Source organism: Heptranchias perlo, chromosome 15 (assembly GCF_035084215.1).
Source record: "Heptranchias perlo isolate sHepPer1 chromosome 15, sHepPer1.hap1, whole genome shotgun sequence".
NCBI lineage: Eukaryota > Metazoa > Chordata > Chondrichthyes > Hexanchiformes > Hexanchidae > Heptranchias > Heptranchias perlo.
In genome coordinates this window covers 48696686-48723246 of record NC_090339.1, presented here as the reverse complement: position 1 = coordinate 48723246, position 26561 = coordinate 48696686, and the positions used below count along the sequence as shown (strand labels likewise).

General features: G+C 39.3%; 1 protein-coding gene across 8 annotated transcripts in view; it reads right to left on the bottom strand.

The window, feature by feature from the left end:
• Positions 1-26561, bottom strand: part of atrx (ATRX chromatin remodeler) — a 177020-nt gene that overhangs the window by 73780 nt on the left and 76679 nt on the right. For 6 of the 8 annotated variants that reach the window (XM_067997179.1, XM_067997178.1, XM_067997175.1 and 3 more), the window contains 6 exons: positions 25049-25145; positions 23976-24179; positions 17881-18025; positions 13486-13595; positions 11427-11573; positions 8754-8931 (listed from right to left, as the gene is read on the bottom strand). In XM_067997179.1, the coding sequence (XP_067853280.1) occupies positions 8754-8931; positions 11427-11573; positions 13486-13595; positions 17881-18025; positions 23976-24179; positions 25049-25145 (881 nt within the window). The remainder of the gene's footprint in view (positions 1-8753; positions 8932-11426; positions 11574-13485; positions 13596-17880; positions 18026-23975; positions 24180-25048; positions 25146-26561) is intronic. The other 2 variants (XM_067997176.1, XM_067997182.1) reach the window with 1 other exon arrangement.

Below are 26561 nucleotides of genomic sequence, written 5' to 3'. Positions count from 1 at the left end.
TACTACTTGATTTTCTATGTTTTCTCTCCCACTCTTAGTGACTTGCACTAGGTTCCTCAATTAAAATGACTAACTTTTCATTGTTCTAACATGCAAACTATAATGTACTTTTTGAAGGTTAGTGAAAAAAATCTACAACTGTTGAAAAGTGTCTACATCCGATTTGTTAAAAGTCAGGGCAGCAGGTCATTTTAAAGCTACTAGCTGATCTGTATAAGTTCCAAATTAGGTGGACTAACATCAGTTTCTAGAATTTCTGTTTACACTCCAAAAGTCTTTGTCTCCTTAATCCCACAGCAACTATCTTTCCATAGTTAGGAATTCTCATGCAAATAAGTAAAGTTGCACTCCTTTTCCATTATCCTGCCATAAATGGATCCTTTTGACTCTGGCCTTTTTTGCAACCCCCCCACAACTGATGGTAGAGCCTTCAGCCACCTTAACTGCACAGAAATCTCCTTCCTAAACCCTTTCACTTCTCCAATTCTTGCTCTTCCTTGAAAAACCTTCTTAAAGCACATCTTTTTAATGTGGCTATCTGTCATCCCTGCTGATTTCTCCATCCATGATTCAGCATGAAATTCCTTGTCTTTCCATTGAAGTGCCTTGGATTTTTTTTTAACATTACAGGCACTATATAAATGCAAGTTGTTTGCTGCCATCTACTGGTGCAGCACACTTTTTCAGCACAGTTACAATAATTACTTAGCAGTATTTCAATGAACATTTGCAAGCCCATCTTAGAATCATAGAAAGGTTACAGCACAGAAGGAGACCATTTGGCCTATCGAGTTCATGCCGGCTCTATGCATGAGCAATCCAGCTAGTCCCACACCCACACCTCATTACCGTAGCCCTGCAAATTTTTTCTTTTCAAGTACTTATCCAATTCCCTTTTGAAGGCCATGATTGAATCTGCCTCCACCACCCACTCTGGCAGTGCATTCCAGATTCTAACCACTCCCTTCTTGGGAATAAGTTGTGAGGAGGAAAAGTATATAACTAATACTTTTAGATCACAGTGGTAAAACTTCAATACTTGGATGATAGTTTCTAATGCAATAAAGACTCCTGAAGAGTTTTCCCATTTCTAACCTGGCTTTGTGTTGCTACCAAATAGAATTGATTTTTTTTTAAAATTAATAAAATTGTAAAATCTATTATAGAATACAGGTGGTTTATACAAAATAAATCACACACATCATGAAAGTCTGGTGCAAGCCATTTATTTTACTCCCCACCACATCTGCTCTATGGAATAAATATCAGCACATGCACAAAATAGTTCATTTTGTCAGTGAGAAAAGGAGTTGGTATCGTGATGGGAGGGTATCGAAGAAATCCCATTGTTCAGCATGAGGGTGGTAAGAGAAAGGAGGAACATTTCTTACAGGGCAACTTCTAACCTCTTAAACCAAGCAGCATGTTACAATATATCACGTGCTATACAGGGAAGATTCTAGACATTGGCTCATTACTTTTATGCTTCATACCCAAGAAAAATAAAAAGACATTTCAACGTTATGACATGAAACTAATCTACAGGACAAACTGAACAAGTTACAGACCACTACTGGATTCATACCACTCCTGGTACTGCAAAAAACAAATGATTTTATATTTATATAGCACTTTTCACACCCTCAGAACGATCTAAAGCACTTCACAGCCAATTAATTACTTTTGATCAGAAGCAAAATACTGCAGATGCTGGAAATCAAATAAAAACAGAAAATGCTGGAAATACTCAGCAAATCAGGCAGCATCTATAGGGAAAGAAACAGAGTTAAGTTCTTCAAAATTACTTTTGAAGTGTAGTCACTGTTTTGTAGGCAAACACAGCAGCCCAATTTGCTGACAGCAAGGCCCCACAAATGACAGAGAGATAATGTTTTGGTGGTGTTGGTTGAGGGATAAATGTTGGCCAGGACAAGCCTTCAAGAGTGTTTCAGCACAGATAATATAGGGGGTATCGTCCCAGTGCCTTGATGTGAAAGCTTTACCCACAAATGTCTTTTCCCCCACCCCCCCCAGGTTTTCTGTTCTCCCCTTTGCTTCAGTTCCCAACTGGGGAGGGATAGGTTTACCTAACTACATTTCCTTGTCAAGTCAACCAAAACACCATCTTACTCTGGGGGCATGTTACTTCAACACACCCCTCACCCAAAAGCATATGCAGAACAACAGGAAAACAACAAGATTTATGGAAATATCACATCCTTCCCTTTTAGACAATCCCTTTAAGGTACAAGTTCTTTACCTCACTTGTATGCAAATTAGGAGGTCAAAAGCATTTTAAAGTGCCATCTGCTTTATGTGAAACCATGCTGTCTTTGCAGGATAGGTTTAGAAAAGATATTTGCCACCACTAGCCCCTTAAATTCAGTAACTGTCCAACATTCCCACTCAGGTTTTCATTTGCCTTATCTCACCCATGTACATTTAAATTCAAAATAAAGTGGACAAATTAAATCAAAATTAAATCAAGTGTTTTTCCACCTTCATTTTTTAAATATAGGCAAGAGGAAAATTTGAGACGATAAACCAAAACCACAGAAAGCAAGATGCAGAGGTCAAGTGGACCAGCAGTGACCACATATTTTCATTGTCTAATTCTGTTGATTAACTGGCTGTTAATGAATAAATGAAGCCTGCTTTAATTAAAGTATGCTTCATTTATTCAGCGTCATCTACATTTGCTGTCTTCATAATCTCAAAACAGTCAATGGAAAGACTCTGAAGGGTATGGAAGAACAGAGATCTAGGGATTCAAATATATAATTCTCTAAAAGTGAGAGTATGGTAGATAAAGCCATAATAAAAGCTAACAGCATTTTGGGTTTTAGAAATAGATGCATAGAGTATAAGAGTAAAAAGTAATGATAAATGTATACAAAATATTGGTTAGACACAGCTAAAGTAGTGGGTGGACTGAGTGAATGCGTGTAAGGCAATGATGAACCAGGAACCAACGTAAGTCAGCGAGTCCACGGGTGATGGGTGGGACTTGGTGCGGGATAGGTTACAGGCAGAGTTTTGAATGAGCTGAAGTTTACAGGGGTTAGAAGATGGGAGGTCAGCCAGGTGGGCATTGGAATGAATGAGTCTGAAGGCGACAAAGCCATGGATGAGGGCTTCGGTGGCAAATGGGCTGGGGCAGGGACAGTCGTAGGCAATGTTATGGAGGTGGAAGGAGGAGGTCTTTGTGATGGAGAGGATATGGGGTCAGAAACTCAGCTCAGAGTCAAATAGGATACTGAGGTTGCAAACAGTCTGGTTCAGCCTGAGACAATGGCAGGAGAGGGGGACTCAATCGGTGGTAAGGGCATGGAGTTTGTGGTAGGGCTGAAGACGATAGCTTCAGTTTTCTCAATATTTAGCCGGAGGAAATCATGACTCAACTGGATGTCAGACAAGCTGTCTGCCAGAGTCAGTGGAGCGGTTGAGAGAGCTGGTTGTTATCAGCATACACGTGAAAGCTGATCCCATCTCTGTGGGTGATGTTGCCAAGGGGCACCATGTAGATGAGGAAAAGAAGGGGACCAAGGATAGATCATTGGGGGACTCCAAAGGTAATGGCATGGGTGTTGCTTTTCTTCTCTCCAACAGCAGCAATGAAGCCATTTTAATCTGATTAACATCCTGGCTGAGATGAAATAACTTAGCACAGACTATGTATTGAATCAGGGACTTTTCTCCTCTATAAAGCTCAGCTACTCACTGAATAAACCTGTTGAGTAATCAGGGCAGTTACTAGTTCATTTAGAAGACTTCAAAAACTAAACCAAACATTTTCAAAAAGATTTTCTAAAAAACTAAACATTTTCAAAAAAATTAGCCGTCCTTTATCTAACAGCTTTAGTATACAGAGGAAAGTAATCACAGCAATCAAGTTTAAACAGACCAATTTCTTAAGAGTTCAAAGTTTTGGAATAAACAGCCTTTTTTGCAAAGTCAAAACTTCAAGATAAGAACCTGCTGACTTTTCAATTTTTGGGAGATGAAGAGGTCACAAAAAAGCTGCTGCAAGCTGGCAACCATTTGCAATTACAAGTTAATTAACATTAACCTCCTTCCCCACTATGACCACTGGCAAACTAGGTTAGGTTACTTGTTCAATATTTTAAGCTTTACAGCATCATGTTTTCCAGGCTATCTCAAACAATTTATTGTGCCAACTTTTTTCTTTTCATTTCCTATGAACTGTAATGAGGTCAGATAGATAGCGTCCCTGATGTGTGGCTGAGAAAGGTTGTTACAGCAACTTGGTAAGTAAACAGATATATACTACAATCTCTTAAGCTACTCAAGTGTTCTTGGGAGGGAAAATAAAATCATGCACATTATCCAAGTAATTCAGATTTTAACGTTCAAAGTAAATATTCAAAAACAAGACAGCACACCATGACTGCAGAATTAGAACTCATTAGAAATGGGTATTTGATGTGAGGTACAAAGTAACATTATATAGATTCAAATTTAACCCTGCGAATTTTCTTTTTAATTCTGTGTCGAACTAGATGTTAATAATCATCTCTGACAAAACCATTAGTTCACGAAACATACACAAGAGCAGGGTCTATAGAACTTGTTGGAGTGAACACTTGACTTTGGGTGATTGTTTGGTTGAGATCTGTAATTATGCTATTGAGAGGACACAGTTATTGTAAAAATGATACTTAAAACGAAAGCCCAAAGAATTGAGGCTTTTTTTGGTTGCAACTTTCATGCAAACATATTGAAAATTTGGTAACCGCAACAATCAAAATGGCAGTAATAGCTTTCTTTAACACTTGCAGATACATCCTTGACTGGTAGAGTTTAAGTCAGGAGTCACAACTACTCCACACTATTGCATAAGGGCAGCATTCAATCAACCTAAAAGGTGCCAATTTCACAAATCAGTTTATTTAAATTAGCATTTTTTTAAAAACTAAAAGACAATCCTTAGTTAGAAGACAATCCTTAGTTGGACTAAGAACAAATGTGTATCAATATATAAGCAGCAGTTATGGTCCCGAAAGCACAGCCTTTGGATTTCCTTTAATGATCTCCTGACCTCAATGGAGACAACTCTAGTGAGGCACCAGGTAGATCTGCAGCTGACAGAAGAGTGAGGAGTGGGAACTCCAAAAGGGAAGGCCAATCAACCAACACTTCTGTGCATCCCATATGGACCAGTTCACAATTGCAGAAGCATAGATGTAGCTAGGGAAGGAGGTCAGTCAAGCACTGGTGAAGTGGATTGCAAACAGGAGAGTTCTTCTATTTTTAAAATATTTTTCTCTCTTTTAAAAGGCAATTAAAAAAAAATAACAGGAGCTGTTTAGTGTCAACAGTTAGCATTAAAACTGCCATCTTACCAGTTCCTAATTAGCATTCATTATTGCATGGTGGTGAGTGTATTATGTTAAAGAGACACTATCCCTAATAATTTGCCCATTGATATCTTGGGTAATTCACTTCTAGTATAATGCCTGAACTATGTTAAGAACATTACAAGGGCAGATGCAAGGTTTTAGGAAGCCTCATCTGACAGCACAAAACTAATCAGCCTCAATAGTAGCACAATATGCCAAATCCTGTGCAGCAGTGGAGCTGGTCACTTACTTGCACAAATAGACTTAGCAGTGCATCATATCTAAATGGGCATTGATATGAATCCCAGGATACTGAAGGAGGGTGGAGAGGAGATAGCAGATGCACTAACCATAATGCTTCAAAAATCGTTAGATACAGGAATTCTGCCCAAGGACTGGAGGGTGGTAAATATTACGTATGCTTCCCCTCCCCACTGCAGCGGTGATTTTCCAAATGCAGGCAGGAATACTGCTAGGAGATCTCCAATAAAATTTAAATTAACATGCCAAATCCGCTGGGGTCAGTGGCGCATTCATCAGGCAGGCAGATAACCCGCTCCGCCAACCTATCATCGACATTGCCGCATTAACATCTAGGCTCATGATACAAAGATAGGTGGAAAGTGATACAAAGATAGGTGGAAAAGCAAGTTGCAAGGAGGACACAAAGTGTCTGCAAAGGGATATTGACAGGTTAAGCGAATGGGCAAAAATATGGCACATGGAATATAATGTGGGAAAATGTGAAGTCATCCATTTTAGGAGGAAAAATAAAAAACCAAAATATTATTTGAATGGAGAAAAACTACAAAATGCTGCGATACAGAGGGATCTGGGTGTCCTCATACATGAAACACAAAAAGTAAACATACAGGTGCAGCAGGTAATCCGGAAGACAAATGGAATATTAGCCTTTACTTCTAGGGGGATGGAGTATAAAAGCAGGGAAGTCATGCTACAACTGTACAGGGTGCTGGTGAGACCACACCTGGAGTGCTGCGTACAGTTCTGGTGTCCTTATTTAAGGAAGGATATACTTGCATTGGAGGCGGTTCAGAGAAGGTTCACTAGGTTGATTCGGGAATGGAAGGGTCGTCTTATGGAGGAAAGATTGAACAGGTTGGGTCTACACTCATTGGATTTTAGAAGAAAGAGAGATCTTGTTGAAACATACAAGATTCTGAGGGGACTCGATAGGGTAGATGCTGAGAGGATGTTACCCCTCATGGGGGAATCTAAAACTAGGGGGCATAGTCTCAGCATAAGGGGTCACCTGTTTTAAGATGGAAATGAGGAGGAATTTCTTCTCCCGGGAGGGTTGTGAATCTTTGGAATTCTTTACCCCAAAAAGCTGTGGCGGCTGAGTCACTGAATACATTCAAGGCTGAGATAGACAAATTTTTGATCAGCAAGGGAGTCAAAGGATATGGGGAAAAGGCAGGAAAGTGGAGTTGAGGTAAAAATCAGATCAGCCTTGATCTCATTAAATGGCAGAGCAGGCTCGATAGGCCAAATGGCCTTCTCCTGCTCCTATCTCTTACGGTCTTATGGTCTCATCTCTCAAACGCTTCAGCCAAAAAAAAATTCCATTTATCCTACAATTGATACTGTAGTAAGGCAGGTTGGAGGATGCAGTTTTAGATGGGCAGGAGCATTATATCATGTCACAAACAAAGCATTAATCTACTGCTAAAATGCAGGTCTATGCATCTTTAAGGCTACCTGGTGCAATTGCTCTGAAGTTGAAAACAATTACAAGTTAATTGCTCATAGCTGACTCTTAAGTTAGAAACCAGACTGGAGTTTCTTTATATATTTGTTGCAAGCATGACTCCTAACCATTAGAAAGTATTTTTTATGTGTTATTCAGGTCAATAAGCTTTTTGTATTAAGTATAACCCAGAAATTTGCATGCGTGACAATGTGAAGGACACAGATACACATAACATTCACAAATGCTTGCCACTGGATTGCCATCTAATTATGGGCAGGTTCAAAGCTAAGTCTAATTTTAACATTACTGTCCTATATGGGACTCCCCAACATCAAGACATATCTGTGCCCAGCGTGGTAAAGTTGACTCTTGAACATGCACAGTTGTTCCAGCACAGTATAAAAAGGGGGAGATTTCAGTGTAATGGAAACCAAATATGCTGTCAAGTGGTTCTGCAAAGTAAATAGGAAATCAAGTGACTTACTCTTCAAATCCCCCCACTATCTAAATAAGGGGGAAAGGAGAAAGAAGAGTGAATGGCCTCCAATTTATGTGGCATAGTGTGTTGGAGCAAAAAGTCACACAAAGAACAAAATTTAACATAGTTGCAAGGAGGCGTTAAAAAGAAATTAACCTGTGAATATTGCCAAATTTTTCAAAGGCATGACAAACCTACACAGTAGCGAGAACTTCACCGCTGGGGACAATGTTGGGAAGTCAGATGAATGTAATTGAACAGCAAACCATTAAACTGCTCAGACGGCACTAGAGGTTGCGATGGGAAGTAAATGATCATAAGCAGCTTTCCTTGGATTGTACCTGAACTTGTCTTCTGGCACCAAACTTGGGTAGTCATGAAGTGGATCTGCTTTAGTTGGATTTTTTTAAATTTTGGAATTGAAAACAAAATTACATTTGCAGGTGCAGTGAATATGTATCATTCATGGTACACCTTATTTGTTAGTAACCCAGACCAAGGAAACAAGTTAACATGTGCCCAGTCAGCTACAGTTATAAGAAAATCAATGACGTGATTGGGTACAACATTCCATATGTTTCCACAATTTGTGGCTATCTAGAAAGGATTACCTCTAAATTGCTCAAAGACCAGAGTACTTTGAAACCCAGCTGCTTTATTATAGTGAACAACTGGAAAAATAATGTGTTGGCAGTATGCTTGCTAAGACTAATCTCAATATTATATCTGCATTCAAAGCTAAGCCCTACTTGGTTACTTGTACCACCACTCAATCAACACAAACGTGGTTCTTGGACAGATTAATAGGCTCTCCCCTCTCAATTTATACAAGCATGAAACAGTACAGAGACCGTAAAACTGCCAAGATAATAAAAGCCAATCCAAAACTGATTCTACAAAAGAAAGCACACACTTATCCTTGGTCTAAAAGTAATACCATATTTTTGTTCAATTTCCATTGCATTACCATATAACATCAGTAATTTATAATGAAATATAGTATCTACTCGATATATCTTACAGAACTTTGATAATCTTAAAATAAAACATTTTAAACCACTTTTAATCGTTAAGTGCTAACTTCCATTAACAGTTCTAAAAATGGTGTACAATGATAATATCCATAACATCATTGGCTATTGCAAATTCATCACAACGTTTTCAAAAGGCACAGAATCTATAAAAATGAAACACATCTCACCAGGGTTTACTAAAGTCCTCTGGAATATTTCTTTCATCTTCCTGCTTTTCACATTCCTGCCTTGTGCAAGATTACGGTACATTTCATAACCTAGAATCATGACACCCCCATCTTCCATCCATCTTTCAAGCATGTAGGACCGTTCCTGAGGACGTTTAACTGTTGCTAATTCATTTACCTTTAGAACAGAAAATAACACTCATTGAACTATATTTCTAAATACCAGTCACAACACAAATGATTCAAGGGTTTAAAATACTGAAGGATGTAAAACAAATTTTCAACTAACATTTTCTAACAGCAAAGAAGAAATTCCTAAAGGATGTCTTCATAAATGAGCTACATGGGATATATCATCAAACACATCCTCGTTTGTGCAGCAGCATTATATCATGACAACAGTCACCTTGGTAACGGTCTGTTCAATGAGTCTGGAACGTCAAGGTTTCCAGTATCACAGCTTATGTGTCATCTCACAATATACTATTAAAGCACAATGGTTCTGTTTTGTGTTGAGAGGCAGACCCTCTGTTTCAGGAATTATTGATATCCCAAAACGAACAAATTATTCAGGGCATTTCCTATACTCGTAAGTAGGGAATATTATGGCATTATTAATTTTTGTGCACCTTAAGCCAAATCAGAAAGAAATGCTCCTAGCAGAGGCTTTTTACCCACTAAACTTTGTAAACATTGGCCAGTTTATTGACTAGAACAAGCTAGAAGCATAACGGGTTACTCTAACAACTTCACTAATAGTCTTTTGGAGCTCAAACTTCAATTATATTTTACACTGGAACACTAAACAATCAAAAGTAGCGAAATCCAAGGCTACGCTATTTTTGTAACAGAAACAAGAACTGCTGTGAAACTGAATGGCCCGAGTCTGTGTTGTAGTTCTATGTAAAAGTTAAGCAGTACTCATTACAGAGGACTGGGATAATGTAACATCTATGGAAGACTGAAAGAATTCTACACAAGTGTCCAATGGCAATCTTAAACAATTTTCCTCTTCTTCACCCAAAGAAAACATATTAAATAAAAAAGGTAAAGTGATCTGAGGTAGAGTAACCTGCTCAGTAATATCAGGCGATCATCTCCAATAGACACTAGTTCAATTCTAATTGGCCAGTTACAAGAAGATCTTGGGAGCTTGTTTTACTCCTCATTTTTGCAATATTAAAAATAAATTTTGAAACCCAGGAAATTGTCTCTTTAACGTCCTTTAAAAATGTGCATCTCTTATCTGTAATATCTGCAATGGTGACTTGATTTATAGGATTTCTGTCTATTACCTACAACAATCTGATGCATATTTAAACATCTGTTATTTGTTTAAAGAAATTGAAAGCAATTTAACAAGTAGCCTGGTTACTCTAACAGAAGTTCCCTGCAGTATAGTTAAATTGTTGTAGTAGACAGGAAAAGCAATCAGGTACTAAAGCCTTTCAAAATGCTGAAATAAAAGGAAATGTGAAAGATATAAGAATCTAATGTTAACAATTTGAAGAAAAATTAACTTTTGCAAAAATAGCTATACCAAATTATAATTAATTTAGCTCTATCATTTTACACAGCCAAAAAAAAACCCAACGGTATCTTAAGAATCACTATCAAGCTCAAAAAAATCCATACACCTTCCAAGTCAAAATTTTTATAACCAACTCGTAGTTTAAAATTTTGAATCATTACTAGTTAATGCAATATGAATTGTTTTATAAGCACCCAATAATCAATCTAAACGGACAGCTTAAAATTTCCATCACAAGTACCCTAAATAAACCAGTCACCAAAAATACAAACTTGGTTTGTAACAGAACAAAAATACTATTTTAATAAGATTGAAATGGTCACTCAATGTTTGCTCTCCATCTTCAGAGTTGAGTAGGACTGAAGAGACTGGCGGTGCTAATGATCAAGTCGTGCATGCAGATTGGGAGGGAGGGGTGGGGTGTAGAGCTGGAGTACCTGGAACAGGCATGGGAGGTTTGAGTGGAGGCCAAGCCCAGTAGGAAGGAGAGCTGGGCAGTGAGTAAAGTGATAGACGATTAACTGGGGGTGGGGGGGAAGGGAGTTGGAAAGAGAGAAAAGAGAACTGGGAACTACTAACAACAGTCAAAAATTGGTTGAGAATTTATTTTCCCCAACAATCCGATTGATCCACACCAGTAAGTAACGTTAGAGGCTCCTTACAATCCCAAAGTTTTCGAATATATATTTACATTTGTACTAATTAGAAGCAATCAGCATTTACTTACTTCATGTTGGCTCAGAATTCTCTCTCATTATAACTATTCTAAATTATTTTGAACAATTGTCGATTTCAAAAGTTTCATCCTGGTTTTCAAATTACTATGACCTCGCCCCATCCTAAATTAGGAATTTCCTGCTGCCTCAAGTCCCTGTATCCTCAGTTCTTCTAACACTGGACTTCTCACCCCAGTTGGAAAAGTTAGACATGACAAATCACGAGAAGATGATGATCAGGCATGTACAGTGTGGCATGGCTGTAGGTTAATAGATCACAGGGATCAAAAGAGAATCAAGTTAAACCAGATTCTAGCAGGACTCATCACACATTTTAATCCAATGTATTGATATCCAGTCTATAAACCACTACACAAGAAAAACTCAAAGCTCCAAAAAGCATTTAGCCAAACAGGTACACAATACCTCTAAACTTTCATCATCAGCCAGTCCAACCTGCCATTTTGAAAATTCGTTGATCCAATTAAGAACTGTGTTAAGTGGGCAAACGATTAAAGCAGTACTGAAGTCTAGCTTCTCCGACAACAGCATGGTGTGTAAGAAGGTCACCACCTGCAATCAAAACATGAAAAACTGCACCTTAGAAGTTCACTTTTATTCATTATAGTTTTTATCCATTTTCCTTTTCAAGCACTTGGTCTAAATGCACAAAAAGGCAAAGCAGAACAGAAAATTAATCCCAGAGCTCATGTTCACTGCCTAAGCTGATAATGCGTTAAAATTATTTTTACCTAACTGCAGAGTACAGTTGCAGTTTTGAAGTCATTGGTAATAACTTCCAAGTAAAATAAGACAGACAGTAAAAAGAATTCAGGAAAAAGGATGAATTTAAAAAAAAAATCAAAAAACCATGAATAAACTAAAAATGCTGAGATGACTCTGGGCCTAAGCACATTATATTATTGGTAAAGTCCCTCTCACAGGAAATATAATGCAATTGTATTATGAAACTGGAGATTTGAGAGGAATACATATAAAAGTACAAGTCTGCACTTAACGTACAAGTTTTAGTTAAGAATTTGAATAAGACTTGTTATTTAAATACCTTATTGCGGTACCGCAGTGAAATCGAGGATTCACAAATGCCAAAATAAAACAAAGTTAAAAATCAATTTGACTGGTAGCATTTCTGGAAGCCCACCTAAGTACACATTAGTTCAATGAACAATTCAGTTAAATGCATTCTTCTGCAGAATCCAAAGTCCTTTGTCATTAACTCAATGTTAAATATTCAGGTTAAATATACATGTCACTTAAGTGCAAAAAATTCAGTTTTGAAAGGAACGGACAGACTCGTGCTTCATCAGCTCAGATCCTGTACAGACAAAAAGTACTGTATTTCACACTGCAAATGCAAAGTGATCACAGTTAATTGCTTCAGACATGCCTACCCGTGGTGTTGATAAGCCTGGGTGACAGCGCATGGCAAGATGTATTGCAACGTTTCTGGACAATTGCTTGAGAAGTGGGTGCTGACACTGACATCCTAGTTTAAATGTAGACCATATTAAATTTCAGATTGTACAAATGAGCAAAAAGGTTCTTTCCTGTAAACTGCAATTGATTGAACTGTTCAACTCTAACGTTATATCTGAAGTTAATTGTGTTATGTGCATTTTCCATTGTCGCCCCATCCCCCACTCTTCATGTCAAAAAGATGACCTTATTCAAAACAGGTGATCAGTTCCACATAACTGATGGAATTAATGCTGTTCTCTCCCCTTTCATCTGATGCTTCAATACAGCACTCATGTCAGGAGGCAGAGAGAAACCACCATTTCAATAGTGAACTGAGGGTTGTTCTGAATAAACTTGGCTGATTTGCCACAAACCAACAATGTGTTGCCTGTATTTTTTGGGAAAAAAATCATTAAAGGGGTCTTTCTGCCTCATCTTTGCTGCTCTACTTAAGAGTCTGTCTTGCTGCCCCCTTCATTGCTCCTCTCTTTAGCTGACTGCTCCTAGCGTACTTGCCAAAAAACAGCCCTCTGGTGTCTTGTTTAGCTTTTAAAATAAAAGGCATTTTGACTCAGTTTTCTTCATCTGAGACCTATTCATTGCACTGTTCTGCATTTCTATACTCTGTATGCAAAAATAAAGCACTTGGTTTCATACCCGTCATGCTTATAAACATCTACCCACTGAAGCAGCGCATACTGATCTCAATACCAGATTGGATGAACGCATAACCTGGTTTAGTGCGCATTTTCAGCAAGCAAAAATGCAATGCATTTAAGTAGGCAAAACTGAAGTCTTTTTTTTTTGCTTAGCTGCAAGGTGATGTGCACCCTTAGAAACGTTATTACAGAAGCTTCATGTAAATGCCAGATTGTAAAACCTTGAACCCACAGCATTGTATTAGTAATTAGTCATTCTTATGTATTTTGTACTTTCACCAGGAATTGAAAAAGAAAGCTTTTTTAAAAAAAAACAAGTTGAAGCTTTTTGCAGGCTAGACACTCACCTGTAGTGTCTTTCCAAGTCCCATGCAGTGTGCCAAAATGCACCCAGAGCCAGTCTCTTTTAATGCCTTGCTCACTGACTCACAGCAACAGTCCCACATGAATTGCACACCTGCACAGATGAACATTTATTTTTAATTCAGAAAAATCTATAATAATCTGAAATGAAAACAGCAAGGTTGTATTTTGATGATGGAAAAAGTACACTTTAATAGGTTACAAAGGCAGTTAGATATGTGATTCTTATTTTCGATGGGTCATACACACGAGCTCATACACTAAATTACTGTAGTTTGGATGTTATTAAACTCCCACCTTCGTTGTAACGTCACACAGCTTAATATATTTATTTTTAAAATTAGTCTCCTCCTTTGACTACACATTCCAAAAGCTCTTTCATGTTATAAAAATGCAGCCAAAGACATCTGTTCTGCTCTGCTCTCCTGTCATACTAAGTAATACAAAAACGTCAATTTACCTTGTTGCAGTAGCAGTGTACTTGGGAGAAAACGTGGAAGACATTTTCAAGCATCCACAGAAATTCCAGGGTAAGTGAATTCTCCTTTGCACATATGCAGCCTCTTTCTCGATGGAAGGTGCTGCATGCAGCATTTGTTGCTCTCCTGCCCTCTTGGATTCAGGGCGAGAACAGGTTTCCCTTTTCACTGCACTTTTGCACACAACACAAGGTGTTAGGCAACACTGCAGTGGGGCATCGCAACACCTTTCACTCAAGTACTCCCACCATTAAGGACACACTATCCCCTTTGCAAAGTCAGCCCAGGAGGAAGTGTTGTGCCCATACAAAACAACTGAAGCCACAGGAGAGTTCATGTTTTCAAGCAAGCATCCACCTTTTTTTGACATCTGTTCCACATTTCCTATTTGCGTTACGTAAAAATTGTGTAATCATAGTAGATACAGCACAGGAGGAGGCCATTGAGCCCATTGTGCCTGTGCTGACTCTTTGAAAAAGCTATCCAATTAGTCCCATTCCCCTGCAAATTTTTTCCCTTTATTTATTTATCCAACTCCCTTTTGAAAGTTAATATTGAATCTGCTTCCATCACCCTTTCAGGTAGTGCATTCCAGATCATTACAACTCACTACGTAAAAAAATGTTTCTTCATGTCGCCTCTGGCTCTTTTGCCAATTACCATAAATGTGTGTCCTCTGGTTATTGACCCTTGTGCCACTGGAAACAGTCGCTTCTTATTTACTCTCAAAACCGTTCAAGATTTTGAACACCTCAATCAAATCTCCCCTTAACCTTCTCTGTTCTAAGGAGAACAATCCCAGCTTCTCCAGTCTCCCCACATAACTGAAGTCCCTCATCCCTGGCACCATTCTAGTAAATTTCTTCTGCATCCTCTCTCTAAGGCCTTGACATTCTTCCCAAAAGTGTGGTGCCCAGAAATAAACACAATACTCCAGCTGGGGCCTAACCAGTGTTTTATAAAGGTTTAGCATAACTGCCTTGGTTTTTGTACTCTATGCCTCTATTAATAAAGCCCAGGATCCCATTTGCTTTTTCTAAACAGCCTTCTCAACCTGTCCTGCAACCTTCAAAGATTTGTGTATGTGCACCCCCAGCTGCCTTTGTTCCTGCACCCCCTTTAAAATTGTACCATTTAGTTTATATTGCCTCTCCTCATTCTTCCTACCAAAATGCTTCTCTTCACACTTCTCCGCGTTAAATTTCATCTGCCATGTGTCTGCCCATTTCATCAGTCTATGTCCTCCTGAAGTCTGTTACTATTCTCCACACTGTTTACTACATTTCCGAGTTTTGTGTCATCCGCAAACTTTGAAATTATACCCTCTATACCTAACTCCAGGTCATTAATATATATCAAAAAGAGCAGTAGTCCTAATACTGACCCCTGGGGAATACCACTGTATACTTTCCTAAAGTCTGAAAAAACAACCAACCATTCACCACTACTCTCTGCTTTCTGTCCCCTAGCCAATTTTGTACCCAGGCTGCCAATGTCCTTTTAATCCAATGGGCTTTAATTTTGCTAACAAGTCTATTATGTGGTACTTTATCAGATGCCTTTTGAAAGTCTATATACAAATCAACTGCACTAGCCTCATCAACCCTCTCCATTACTTCAAAGAACTCAATCAAGTTAGTCAAACATGATTTTCCTTTACCAAATCTGTGCTGACTTTCATTTATTAGCCCATACTTCTCTAAGTGCCAATTAATCTTGTACCGGATTACTGTCTCAAAGTTTCTCCATCACCGATGTTCGGCTGACTGGCCTGTAATTGCCTGGTAATGTTCTTGTCCCTCAGAGCATTGTTTTAGTAATGCAATGTAATAGGCTGTCATTTTTCTTTTAGTTGACCCAGTAAACAGTGACACCAGTCACATGTGCAGCACAGCGTACATGCCAGGCAGTCTCCTTACCTCCAACCTCAATCTAGCTGGTGAAGCACTATTGTCAATTGAGGACAAACAAGTGGAGGGGATCAGAAGGAGAAAGAATCTGTCCAAGCAGCAAGCTCATGCCATGTTCCTTAGTGCATGGGATTGGTATCCTACTGGGCCTTCCTTTAGCCATGAGTTGATGCAGAAGCACAAGGCATTTGCTTCATCCTTAGCGTTCATCACAAGCAGCATGAAGCAGTTGTCTAAGAATGTGCAGCTGAGCAAGTCAGACATTATTGCAGAGTACCATGGAGCAAGTGGCATCTTCACAGCCATCTGCAGTGCAGCCCTAAAACACTGAGGGACCACTCTCAGAACAGCGTTGTCTCAAATATTAAGACTAACACCATGACGACCCAGGGCACTCAGTTGCAAGAGTCAATCACTGTCATAACGGAAAGACTGGGAGATTGTTTGGAAAGGGCAGTGACAGCAGGCTTCACCACTTTCAACACATCTTATAGACTGCTCTTACGCAGTGCACCAAACCTCCAGCTGTGGTACCCAGCACCAATAGCATGGTTGTCCAATTAGGTGCCTTCCTCTCAAGATGGCCACACATCCTCCTCCCACGACCCTTAAAAGGCTTGCGTCTTGAGACCAAGCAAGCACCAACAGCTGTAGTGTCATCATACATGGCTCTATGTGCTGCAGCAACATCTGGGGCCCCTGCACTCAAGGTCACAACCATCCTAGAAAGTTCAAAGTACCCAATCTTTCCCTACCACCACAGTTGACCCTCCCACTCAGGAAGTACTTTGACACAGCCTCAGGTCAAGTGGAAGATTGGGCACACATACCGTCACCAAGGGGGAAATACAGGTGTAGGAATTAGATCACTTAACTTTTCTTTATGCACATAAATCATGAAACTTGATTTCTCTTTTGAAATGATCTTTCAATGCTGCTTGAGAAGGAGAATGAGACGGTTCTAAGTGTAGAGAAGCTAAGACAACCTGACAGGATGAGTATGGGAATGTGCTGATTTTGTGAGGGATGTCAAAGGTTAATGTAAAATGTTAATGTGGGAGTAGGTGTTGCTTACTGGAATTAGTTTCAGCCCAAACTCCTTGCCTGATCATGACCCTCCTCCTTTTGTTTCCCTGTCTTCATTATCCTGCCCATTACCCTCCTCATCCCACTTTGAAAGACAAAACAATGCTATATGCAGCAGACAGTAATAATTTTGCATGCCTTGCATGGACTCTACAGTAGCAACCTACCCAAGGGGTCTAAGCAAATGAATCATTGCTTATGCATCCCAATGCAACTCCACAGCAACTCAGATGGTACACTGGGCTTCCTTGTACCTGTGTGGGGCTTGTTAATTGGGATCATAAGCCATGGATGCAATGGGTAGCCCTCATCACCCAAGAGTCAGCCATTTATTCTCTCAGCACCAAACAATGCAGATGTGAACTATTGCAGAATAAAAGTATTGTCGGTGCTCTCTGAATAATGGGCATTAACGTGCAACGTGTGTTTGTGGTCGGAAACTATGTGCACACTAATGGATGGCATCCCTTCCTGTTCACATATGCACATGGGGTATTGTGAGCAGCTCTGATAGTCACGCAGGGGGTCCATCCTCGGTGCCTTGCACTCTTGGCATGTGTGGTAAAAAAGTTCAGTGCCGTCTCCATTTGATGAGTACTTTCCCCTGAACAGACAAGGGTGCCTTCCCTGGAAAACATGGCATCAGTCATTTGTTTTATGCAGGAATGACTTTCAGACTGGCTGATCTGTTAGATATCCCCTGCGGTAGCCTGGAAGAATCCTATAACATAAAAGCGTTATGCCACAATGACCTTGACAGCAACAGGAAGAGCTGGCCCAGTCTTTAAGGTCATTTGAAATTTCAGCTTGGCAAAATTAGGATTTACTTGATAAATCTACATATAATGCACAATCCGAGGCATTACTAAGTATGCTGGACCACTTTTAAATAACCATAACTTACCGTCTACTTGATGGGGTTTCAGTTTCCGCACCAAATTTCTATGGACCTGGATGAGGCATTCGTTAGTCTCCTTATCTTCATCAAGGATCAGTTTGGTGGTTATCGGACACTGTACCGGGGACGTATCCTCCAACACTTCAACTTGCTGTGAATTTTAAATGAAATTTGGACAATTCTTTTGATTTTAATATATACTGATGAATTTTGTAATTTTATACTTCTTCATCATTTGAAAGTTTCACAAACATTCTCAGGGAAAAATCTATTTTTTTTTTATTCGTTCATGGGATGTGGGCCTCGCTGGCATGGCCCGCCAGCATTTATTGCCCATCTCTAATTGCCCTTGAGGTGTTGGTGAGCCGCCTTAATGAACCGCTGCAGTCCGTGTGGTGTAGGTTCTCACGCTTAGCTTTTAGATAAGGAGTTCCAGGATTTTGACACAGCGACGATGAAGGAACGGTGATATATTTCCAACTATATATTTAAATGGAGCAATTCATAGTAGCTGCAGACTTTGCTTCCTTGACAATTCAACAGCCCCCCATTCACAGAAAAGTTTAATCGTAGACATTCAGCTAGTATTCACTTCCCTGTTTGTTTCAGGGATGAAGGCAGCTGGGTTCTACAAGTCAAGAAATTTCCCCAGGTGTAATACAATTGGCTCAGTAATGGAGCTTATTGGTTGTCAATGCCACACTACTGAACCTACCATTGTATGATCAGTAGTGAAAATGAGAGAACTTAAGATATATGTGGGGGCAGTAACCTAAAAATAAAACCCCTATTCATAATTAATGAAACTGCCTAGTGGTTTTTATGAACAAAAATGGAATCAAATACCAAAAATGATTTAAAAATTATGTAATCCCTTCCAATAAAAGTAATATTCAAATTATTCAGCCACCATTAACCTTGCTCTTGAAAATTTAACAATCTAATGATTTTCAGCATTATCTGCTCCTTTAATAACATTTTCACATCAACTACAGAATAACCAGAAACAAATGAAAATCATATCATCTCTTCAGCAAATTGTCCTAGATGAAGACAGAATTTGACAGGGGATTTCCTGGATTAAATACATCCTATGAATTATAATCTACCTATATTACCTTAATTTCTCTAAAATAACTATAATATAGGCATTTATATAGCATAACTGTAAATATCCAAAGAAATTCTAAAAAAATAATCATCTTGCACTATCAGGATTTTACTGCTGTTACAACCCTCATCCCTGGTACCATTCTAGTAAATCTCTTCTGCACCCTCTCTAAGGCCTTGACATCCTTCCTAAAGTGTGGTGCCCAGAATTGAACACAATGGGGCAGAAATTGCTTGGAAAGGAATGGTGAGCTCAACAACGCTCTCTGTTGTTAGTGGCGAAATGGGAGAGCAAGTTCTGGCATTCGCACATACGCAGAAATCCGAAACTTGCTCCTGCTGGTTTGCCGGCGATATGACAGCTTTGAATTAAAAGTATATCACCGGCTGCAATTAATGAAATCATTTGAAAAGCACCAACTTGTCCAGCTGTAAAGCAATTAATATCGCCACAAAACAGGTAAGCTTAAAAATACTAGGTCTAACCTAAGTTTTAGTCTTAATGACTGCCAAACAACTAAAAATTAACTTTTAAAAATATGAAGTCTCATTACTCCTTATTTTAATAGTTTTTGGTCATTAATTTTTAAAAAAAAAACTTTTCCCTTCTCTTATTTAATTCAATTATTTCTTACCCTCTTTTCTTTCCCCCACTGTCTAACTGTTCTTACAATGATTTTAATGTTGTACCTTTCGCTTCCTGGTTTTCACGTTCAAAGCCTGCAGAAACAGTTTCGCAGCTTGTCAAAAATGCAGCAATCTGATTGGTCGAGGGGAAAGTGTGATCCTCTCACAGGTCCTAGCTTCGCTTGAACTAACGCTGGGCTCTTCTCCACTTCCTATTCGAGAAAATGCCCGAAGTAAAGACCGCGCAGTAAGTTAGTGGGTTAGTGACTGAGCAGCAGGAGACAGAGTGTATGGATGATGGGCTGGTACTCAAATTGGCAGGATGTAACTAGTGGCGTCCCACAGGGATCTGTGTTGGGGCCTGAACTATTCAGTGTATTTACTAACGACTTAGAGGACGGGATAGGGAGCCACATATCCAAGTTTATCGATGACACAAAGATAGGCAGCATTGTAAGCAGTATAGATGGAAGTATAAAATTACAGAGATATTAATAGATTATGTCAATGGGTAAATCTGTGGCAAATGGATTTCAATGTAGGCCAGTGTGAGGTCATCCACTTTGGACCTAAAAAGGATAGACCAGGGTACTTTCTAAATGGTAAAAAGCTTGACACAGTGGAGGTCCAAAGAGACTTAGGAGTCCTTGTACAAAGGTACAGGAAATAATCAAAACGGCTAATGGAATACTGGCCTTTATATCTAGAGGACTAGAATACAAGGGGGTAGAAGTTACGCTACAGCTATACAAAGCCCTGGTTAGACTACACCTGGAGTACAATGTTCAGTACTGGGCACCGCACCGTAGGAAGGATATACTGGCTTTGGAGGGAGTGCAGCGTAGATTTACTAGAATGATACCTGGACTCCAAGGGTTAAATTACAAGGAGAGATTACACAAACTGGGGTTGTGTTCCCTGGAATTTAGAAGATTAAGGGGTGATTGGATCGAAGCTTTCAAGATATTAAGGAGAACTGATACGGTAGATAGAGAGAAACTATTTCCAATGGTTGGGGAGTCTAGAACTAGGGGACATTGCCTCAAAATTAGAGCCAGGACTTCCAGAGTTTCATCTTCTGAAATGGCAGTTGATGCTAGCTTAATTGTTAGATTTAAAATGTGAGTTTGATAATACCTTTTGGTTAACAAAAATCTAAGGAATATGGGGCTACAGCGGGTATATGGAGTTAGGTCACAGATCAGTCGCGATCTCACTGAATGGCGGAACAGGCTCCAGGTGCTAAACGGCCTACCCCTGTTCCTATAAATCTATGGAGTGGCGAGCACTGTTGGTTCGCCGCTCCAAGCAATTTCCATCCTAATACTCCAGGTGAGGCCTAAGCAGTGTTTTATAAGGGTTTAGTATAACTTCCTTGCTTTTGTACTCTATGCATCTATTAATAAAACAATTGGAGGTGAGGAGGAATTCAGCAAGGTAAGAAGTCAAATGCGTAGTCCTGTTCTTGTTTCGTTGATAATTCATACTCTATTGCTATACTAAATCATGAACAGATTTCCCAGCAGTATGTTTGGAAGTTCAATTCAACCTGAAGGCTCTTCATCTTTAGCTTTTTTTAAAAAAAAACAATTTTGGCTTGATTTGCAATCAGCATGTATTTTTCATTTTTAGAGCAACAAGGGCATGCCACAAAACAATAACCTAACATCTTATGATTTTTGGTTCTGGTTGTGTTCTCTTAATTGCACATAGAGCCAAGACTTGTTGGCTCCTGTCTTTTATAGTACACAATCAAAAAAAATGATTTAAACAGAATACTGGGGGAAAAAAAGTTTTTAAAATAAAACTATACAACTGTCAACAGAGACTGAATTCCACACTCCCTTATTTTCACTTAGGGAACGTATCTTTTTTCCACCCATGTATAAAATCAAATCAAAAAATTCTGGAAATATAATACTAAATAATAGAGTAGACAATGGTAATGCAGTAGATGTAATATATTTGGATTTTCAAAAGGCCTTCAACAAGGTACCTCATTGTAGATTCGTGACTAAGGTCAGAGCATGTGGAGACAGGGGACAGGTAGCAGAATGGATAGCAAGCTGGCTACAAAACAGAAACAGAGTAGGGGGTTAAAAGGTAGTTACTCAGACTGGCAAAAGGTGGGAAGTGGTGCTCCACAGGGATCGGTGCTAGGACCACTGTTATTCACAATTTACATTAATGATTTGGACTCAGGAATCGGAAGTACAATTTCAAAATTTGCGGACGATACCAAATTGGGGATAACGAAAGGGTTTGATACGGTAGATGTAGAGAAAATGTTTCCACTCGTGGGAGAGGCCAAAACTAGAAGTCATAAATATAAAATAGTCACTAATAAATCTAATAGAGAATTCAGGAGAAACTTCTTTACCCTAGAAGTGGTAAGAATGTAGAATGCGCTATCACAAGGAATAGTTGAGGCAAATAGCATAGATGCATTTAAGGGGAAGCTAGATGAGCACACAAGGGAGAAAGGAATAGAAGGGTATGCTGATAGGGTTAGATGAAGTCGGGAGGGAGGAGGCTCACGTGAGCATAAACACCGGCACAGACCAGTTGGGCCGAACGGCCTGTTTCTATGCTGTAGACTCTAACACAGGCCTTTCATCTTGTTAATCTAGGTTCAAATTCAGGCCAGATGGATGAGTTGAAAAGCTGTCCTGTCTGCAAGAATCCTATATGAAGTGAATTTTAACCCAGTTCTTAGTGGGCATGGGCTTACAGTACACAAAATTGTTCCTAATCTGAACTAAAATGGCAATTCTGAAGTTATGATGAAACTTTATAAAACACTGGTTCGGCCACAACTGGAGTATTGTGTCCAGTTCTGGGCACCGCACTTTAGGAAAGATGTGACGGTCTTAGAGAGGGTGCAGAAGAGATTTACTAGAATGTTTCCAGCGATGAGGGACTTTAGTTACATAGATAGGCTGGAGAAGCTGGGGTTGTTCTTCTTAGAGCAGAGAAGGTTGAGAGGAGATTTGATAGAGGTATTCAAAATCATGAAGGGTCTAGACAGAGTAGAGAGAAACTGTTCCCATTGGTGAAAGGATCAAGAACCAGAGGACATAGATTTCAGGTGATTGGCAAAATAACCAAAGGTGCCCAGAGGAAAAACTTTTTTTTAATATATAAACACAGCGAGTGGTTATGATCTGGAATGCACTGCCAGAGGGGGTGGTGGAGGCAGATTCAATCGTGACTTTCAAAAGGGAGTTGGATAAGTACTTGAAGGGAAAAAAATTGCAGGGCTACGGGGATAGGGCAGGGGAGTGGGACTAGGTGGATTGCTCTTGCAGACCGCCAGCATGGACTCGATGGGCCGAATGGCCTCCTTCCATGTTGTAACCATTCCATGTTTCTAATTTTGCTCAGGTGTGAGAAGTGGGTGAAAAAGCGATCCTGGTGAGGGGTACTTGATTATACATATTGCTATGCTATGCCTGACCTGGAAGTGCTTGACACGGACACTGAATGTGTCAAATGGGAAAGTGCTCATTTTCCAATGCTAACATTTTGTTGAATTCTGTGCTGAAGATGAACAAACAATGGAAAAAAGAAACTTGTTCACGCTGTAGAAGCAGTGAAGAATTGTTGAATGTTCTACAACTGGAAAATTGAGCAGCAGCTTTCAAAACATTTTTTTTTGAACTTGAGTTGAAAGATGTTAGTGCTGAGAAAGGGAAGACTTTCCTATTGCAGATACCCAGTTTCAGGATCAAGCACTCCCAGATAAAATATAATATGGTTAGTGATGCAGATGAGGCTCTATCTACACTCAAAAACAACCTGTTTTACTGCCAAACATTTGGCACAATTTTTCATAAATTATCTACAAGTCTCACCCATCGTAGATACCTTGCCCGTGGTACTCCAAAGGCTAAATCATCTGGCATTCTTCAAGAAGTCCTTGCTTATCTCAACACAGAAAACGTACACAAATTGCAAATTAAAGCATCCACTGCAAACTTTCAGTGAGAGTGAGAGTTAACATTCAACTCTCCATTGAGAAAAAGGAAATGTTATCGTTTTATTAAAACTCTCACCCCACTCTTTTTTCACCCAGTGTCTAATACTTTGAGTAATTACGATTCGATAAATGTTTAGATTCTTGCCCAAATGTCAAGACAAAAGGCTTGACTTTATGTTCAAATCAAGATTATTTATCCCCATTACATGAAAAAGAATTGAATGTATTGAAATTCATAATCAAGGTAGTATAAAAACATAATAGAGTCACAAACATCTTAATCGGCAAGCTATGTTTTGGACTCCCTTTGATTCTACAAGGATCTACTAAGCTACATCCAAACAAATGGTTGTGTACATATATAACAAAAACAATAATCCAATACCTCTCTCAACTTTTCTCGTTCTTTTTCTCTATCGGCAATGCGCTTTCTTCTTTCTTCCTCCTCTTTTACGGCATTTTGAGTTTCTGTTCGTAAATTGCCAACTTTCAAAATCTTCCGAATCTTCTTCCGACCTTTTCCAGGGGATTTGGAGTCGTCATCATCTTCATCACTATCACCATTACCCTCATCTTCAGAATTGCTCTGCTTAATCAAATTGAATGTGATCTAATTTGATACATATTTAAATTTTTACATATTGCAAACGAGAAAAATACAATTACAATATACAAAACATCATTGGGTATCGGGAGTTGCAGGTTTGGTGTTCTTGCGTTTTTTTTGGCTCTCATATCTTGGATCACTCTCAGGTAAGTCACAGTTCACAAGCCTCATTATCTAAATAACAGTTCTGATAATGTGCTTGGGATAGTGAACAGCAAACCGCATTACTTTAAGCTACTGGAATTATCCTATATTTACACAGGGTTTCTCACCAGTCCTTGGCAAATTACTAAAACATAACAGAATAGTTTAAACCTTTAAACCAGGTAAGTGAATAATATTAGTTATGCAATAGTTTATATATATTTATATTAGGAAAAATTTCAATAAGAAAGGTCTATACTGTAACTTTTATTTATGCAGTTCTTTTCTTGTATTCATTAACTGCAGGAGCTAACTATTCTACATTGAAATCTTTTCAAAGACAGTCTGTTTGCTTCAGGCCCGCTCAAATGTCTCTACCGTGCTCATACTTTTATACCCCTTCAAAGGGTGCCACGATTGGTAAGATTTTTGTAACGGCCAACCACACTCAAAAATAGGTGGTTGCCATGTCTACAAGTGAAGCTGATTGCTTCAGTAACTCTGCATATTTTCAAAATGTGTGCCGGTTCCTCTCCTAAGGACGTTACCAAAGAAACAACGATAAATCTTGCAGCATATGCATTACGTTGGGAAAGTGCTGATGGATTTTTAAACTCTGCCTGTATTATGCCTGAATTAAATGGACAGCCACTAGCTTGAAACAATACAGAACAGTTTTGTGTAACAATTAGCATCTTTGAAAATACCTTTTCACTTGATGAGTTTTCTTGAACTTTAATTCGCCTTCTTTTCTTTTTCTGTAGGTAGCTGCGTTGATTTTCCTCTGCTTCTTTCTTAGACGCTCTGCACACAAATGTAAGATTACACATTTATCTTTGTTCGAACCTTCAAACCTCAGTTGCCTTGGAGTTACAATGGTAAATTTTGCTGCTAAGCACCAGTCACACTACAGCTTTCTCTAGTGGGGAACCTGCGTCAGAATTTGGCAGATCCACAGAAGCAGGTAAAGAAAACAAAGTTTGGGGGCGCGTGGAACAGGCTCCTTTTAGTATTATTTAAGTGCCATCTAGAGTACTGCATTCAGTTTTGGGCAAGGCACCTCAGGAAGGATATATTGGCCTTGATGGGGGTGCAGCGCAGATTCACCAGGAAGATATCAGGGCTTGACAAGTTAAATTATGATGACAGGTTACATAAACTTAGCTTGTATTCCCGAGTATAGAAGATTGAGGGGTGACCTGATCGAGGTGTTTAAAATGTTAAAAGAATTTGATAGGGTACATAGAGGCATCTGGCAGGAGAATCAAGAACGAGGGGACAATCTTAAAATCAGAGCTAGGCCATTTAGGAGGGAAACCACAAAGCACTTTTTTTTTCACACAAAGGGTAGTAGAAATCTGGAATTTTTTTCTCCTCGCCCCCCCCCACCCCCCGCAAAAAAGGTAGTGGGTCCTAGGACAACTGGAGCTTTCAAAACTGAGATCAATAGATTTTTATTAGGTAAGGGTATCAAGGGACATGGAGTTAAGCCAGGTAAATGGAGTTGAGGTACGGATCAGCCATGATCCAACTGAATGGCAGGGCAGGCTCAAGGAGCTGATTGGCTTAATCCTGTTCCTATATTCCTAGGAATTAACTTTGATGCTTAAAGAGCAACAGAGGTAGTACAGAGATCACTCTTATTTCTAAAAATGTGTCAGTACCGAAACACCACCACCTGTGAAGAAAAATGAAGTACTCTGCAATTATACCAGTGTAAAGTAAGCCAACTGATCACTTTCCTGTGGATTATGAAGACCTTTTATCATGCTGCTGCCTTACACTTGCATGTGAGCACTGGAAGAAGAACACTACAGCACACCTCCAGAAGCATTGGGCACCATTAGCCCTCCAGTATCTTTCTTCATTGGTGAACCTAGACAGTGAATATTGACAAACTAATTGTGGAGGGCATCAGAGCCAAGCCTGATCCTATCCTCCTCTGCTGCCCACTTTCCTGCAGGGGTTACAGGATAGTGACAAATGGAAATTTTCCCTCTCCTAGCTCAGGAACAATGGGTGCCTTACTGCTGGTCTGCCTGAAATCAGCAAAGACTAGGAATCAAAACTGGGATCTTCTGGCTTGTATGGTTAGTACCACACCACATATGATGCAATCACCCACAATGGCATCCACAGGAATAACAAATTTATTTTGTTTTGAAACTACAGACCAACATAGTTCTCTGGTTGTGTACAGTTCACCGATAGAACATTGAC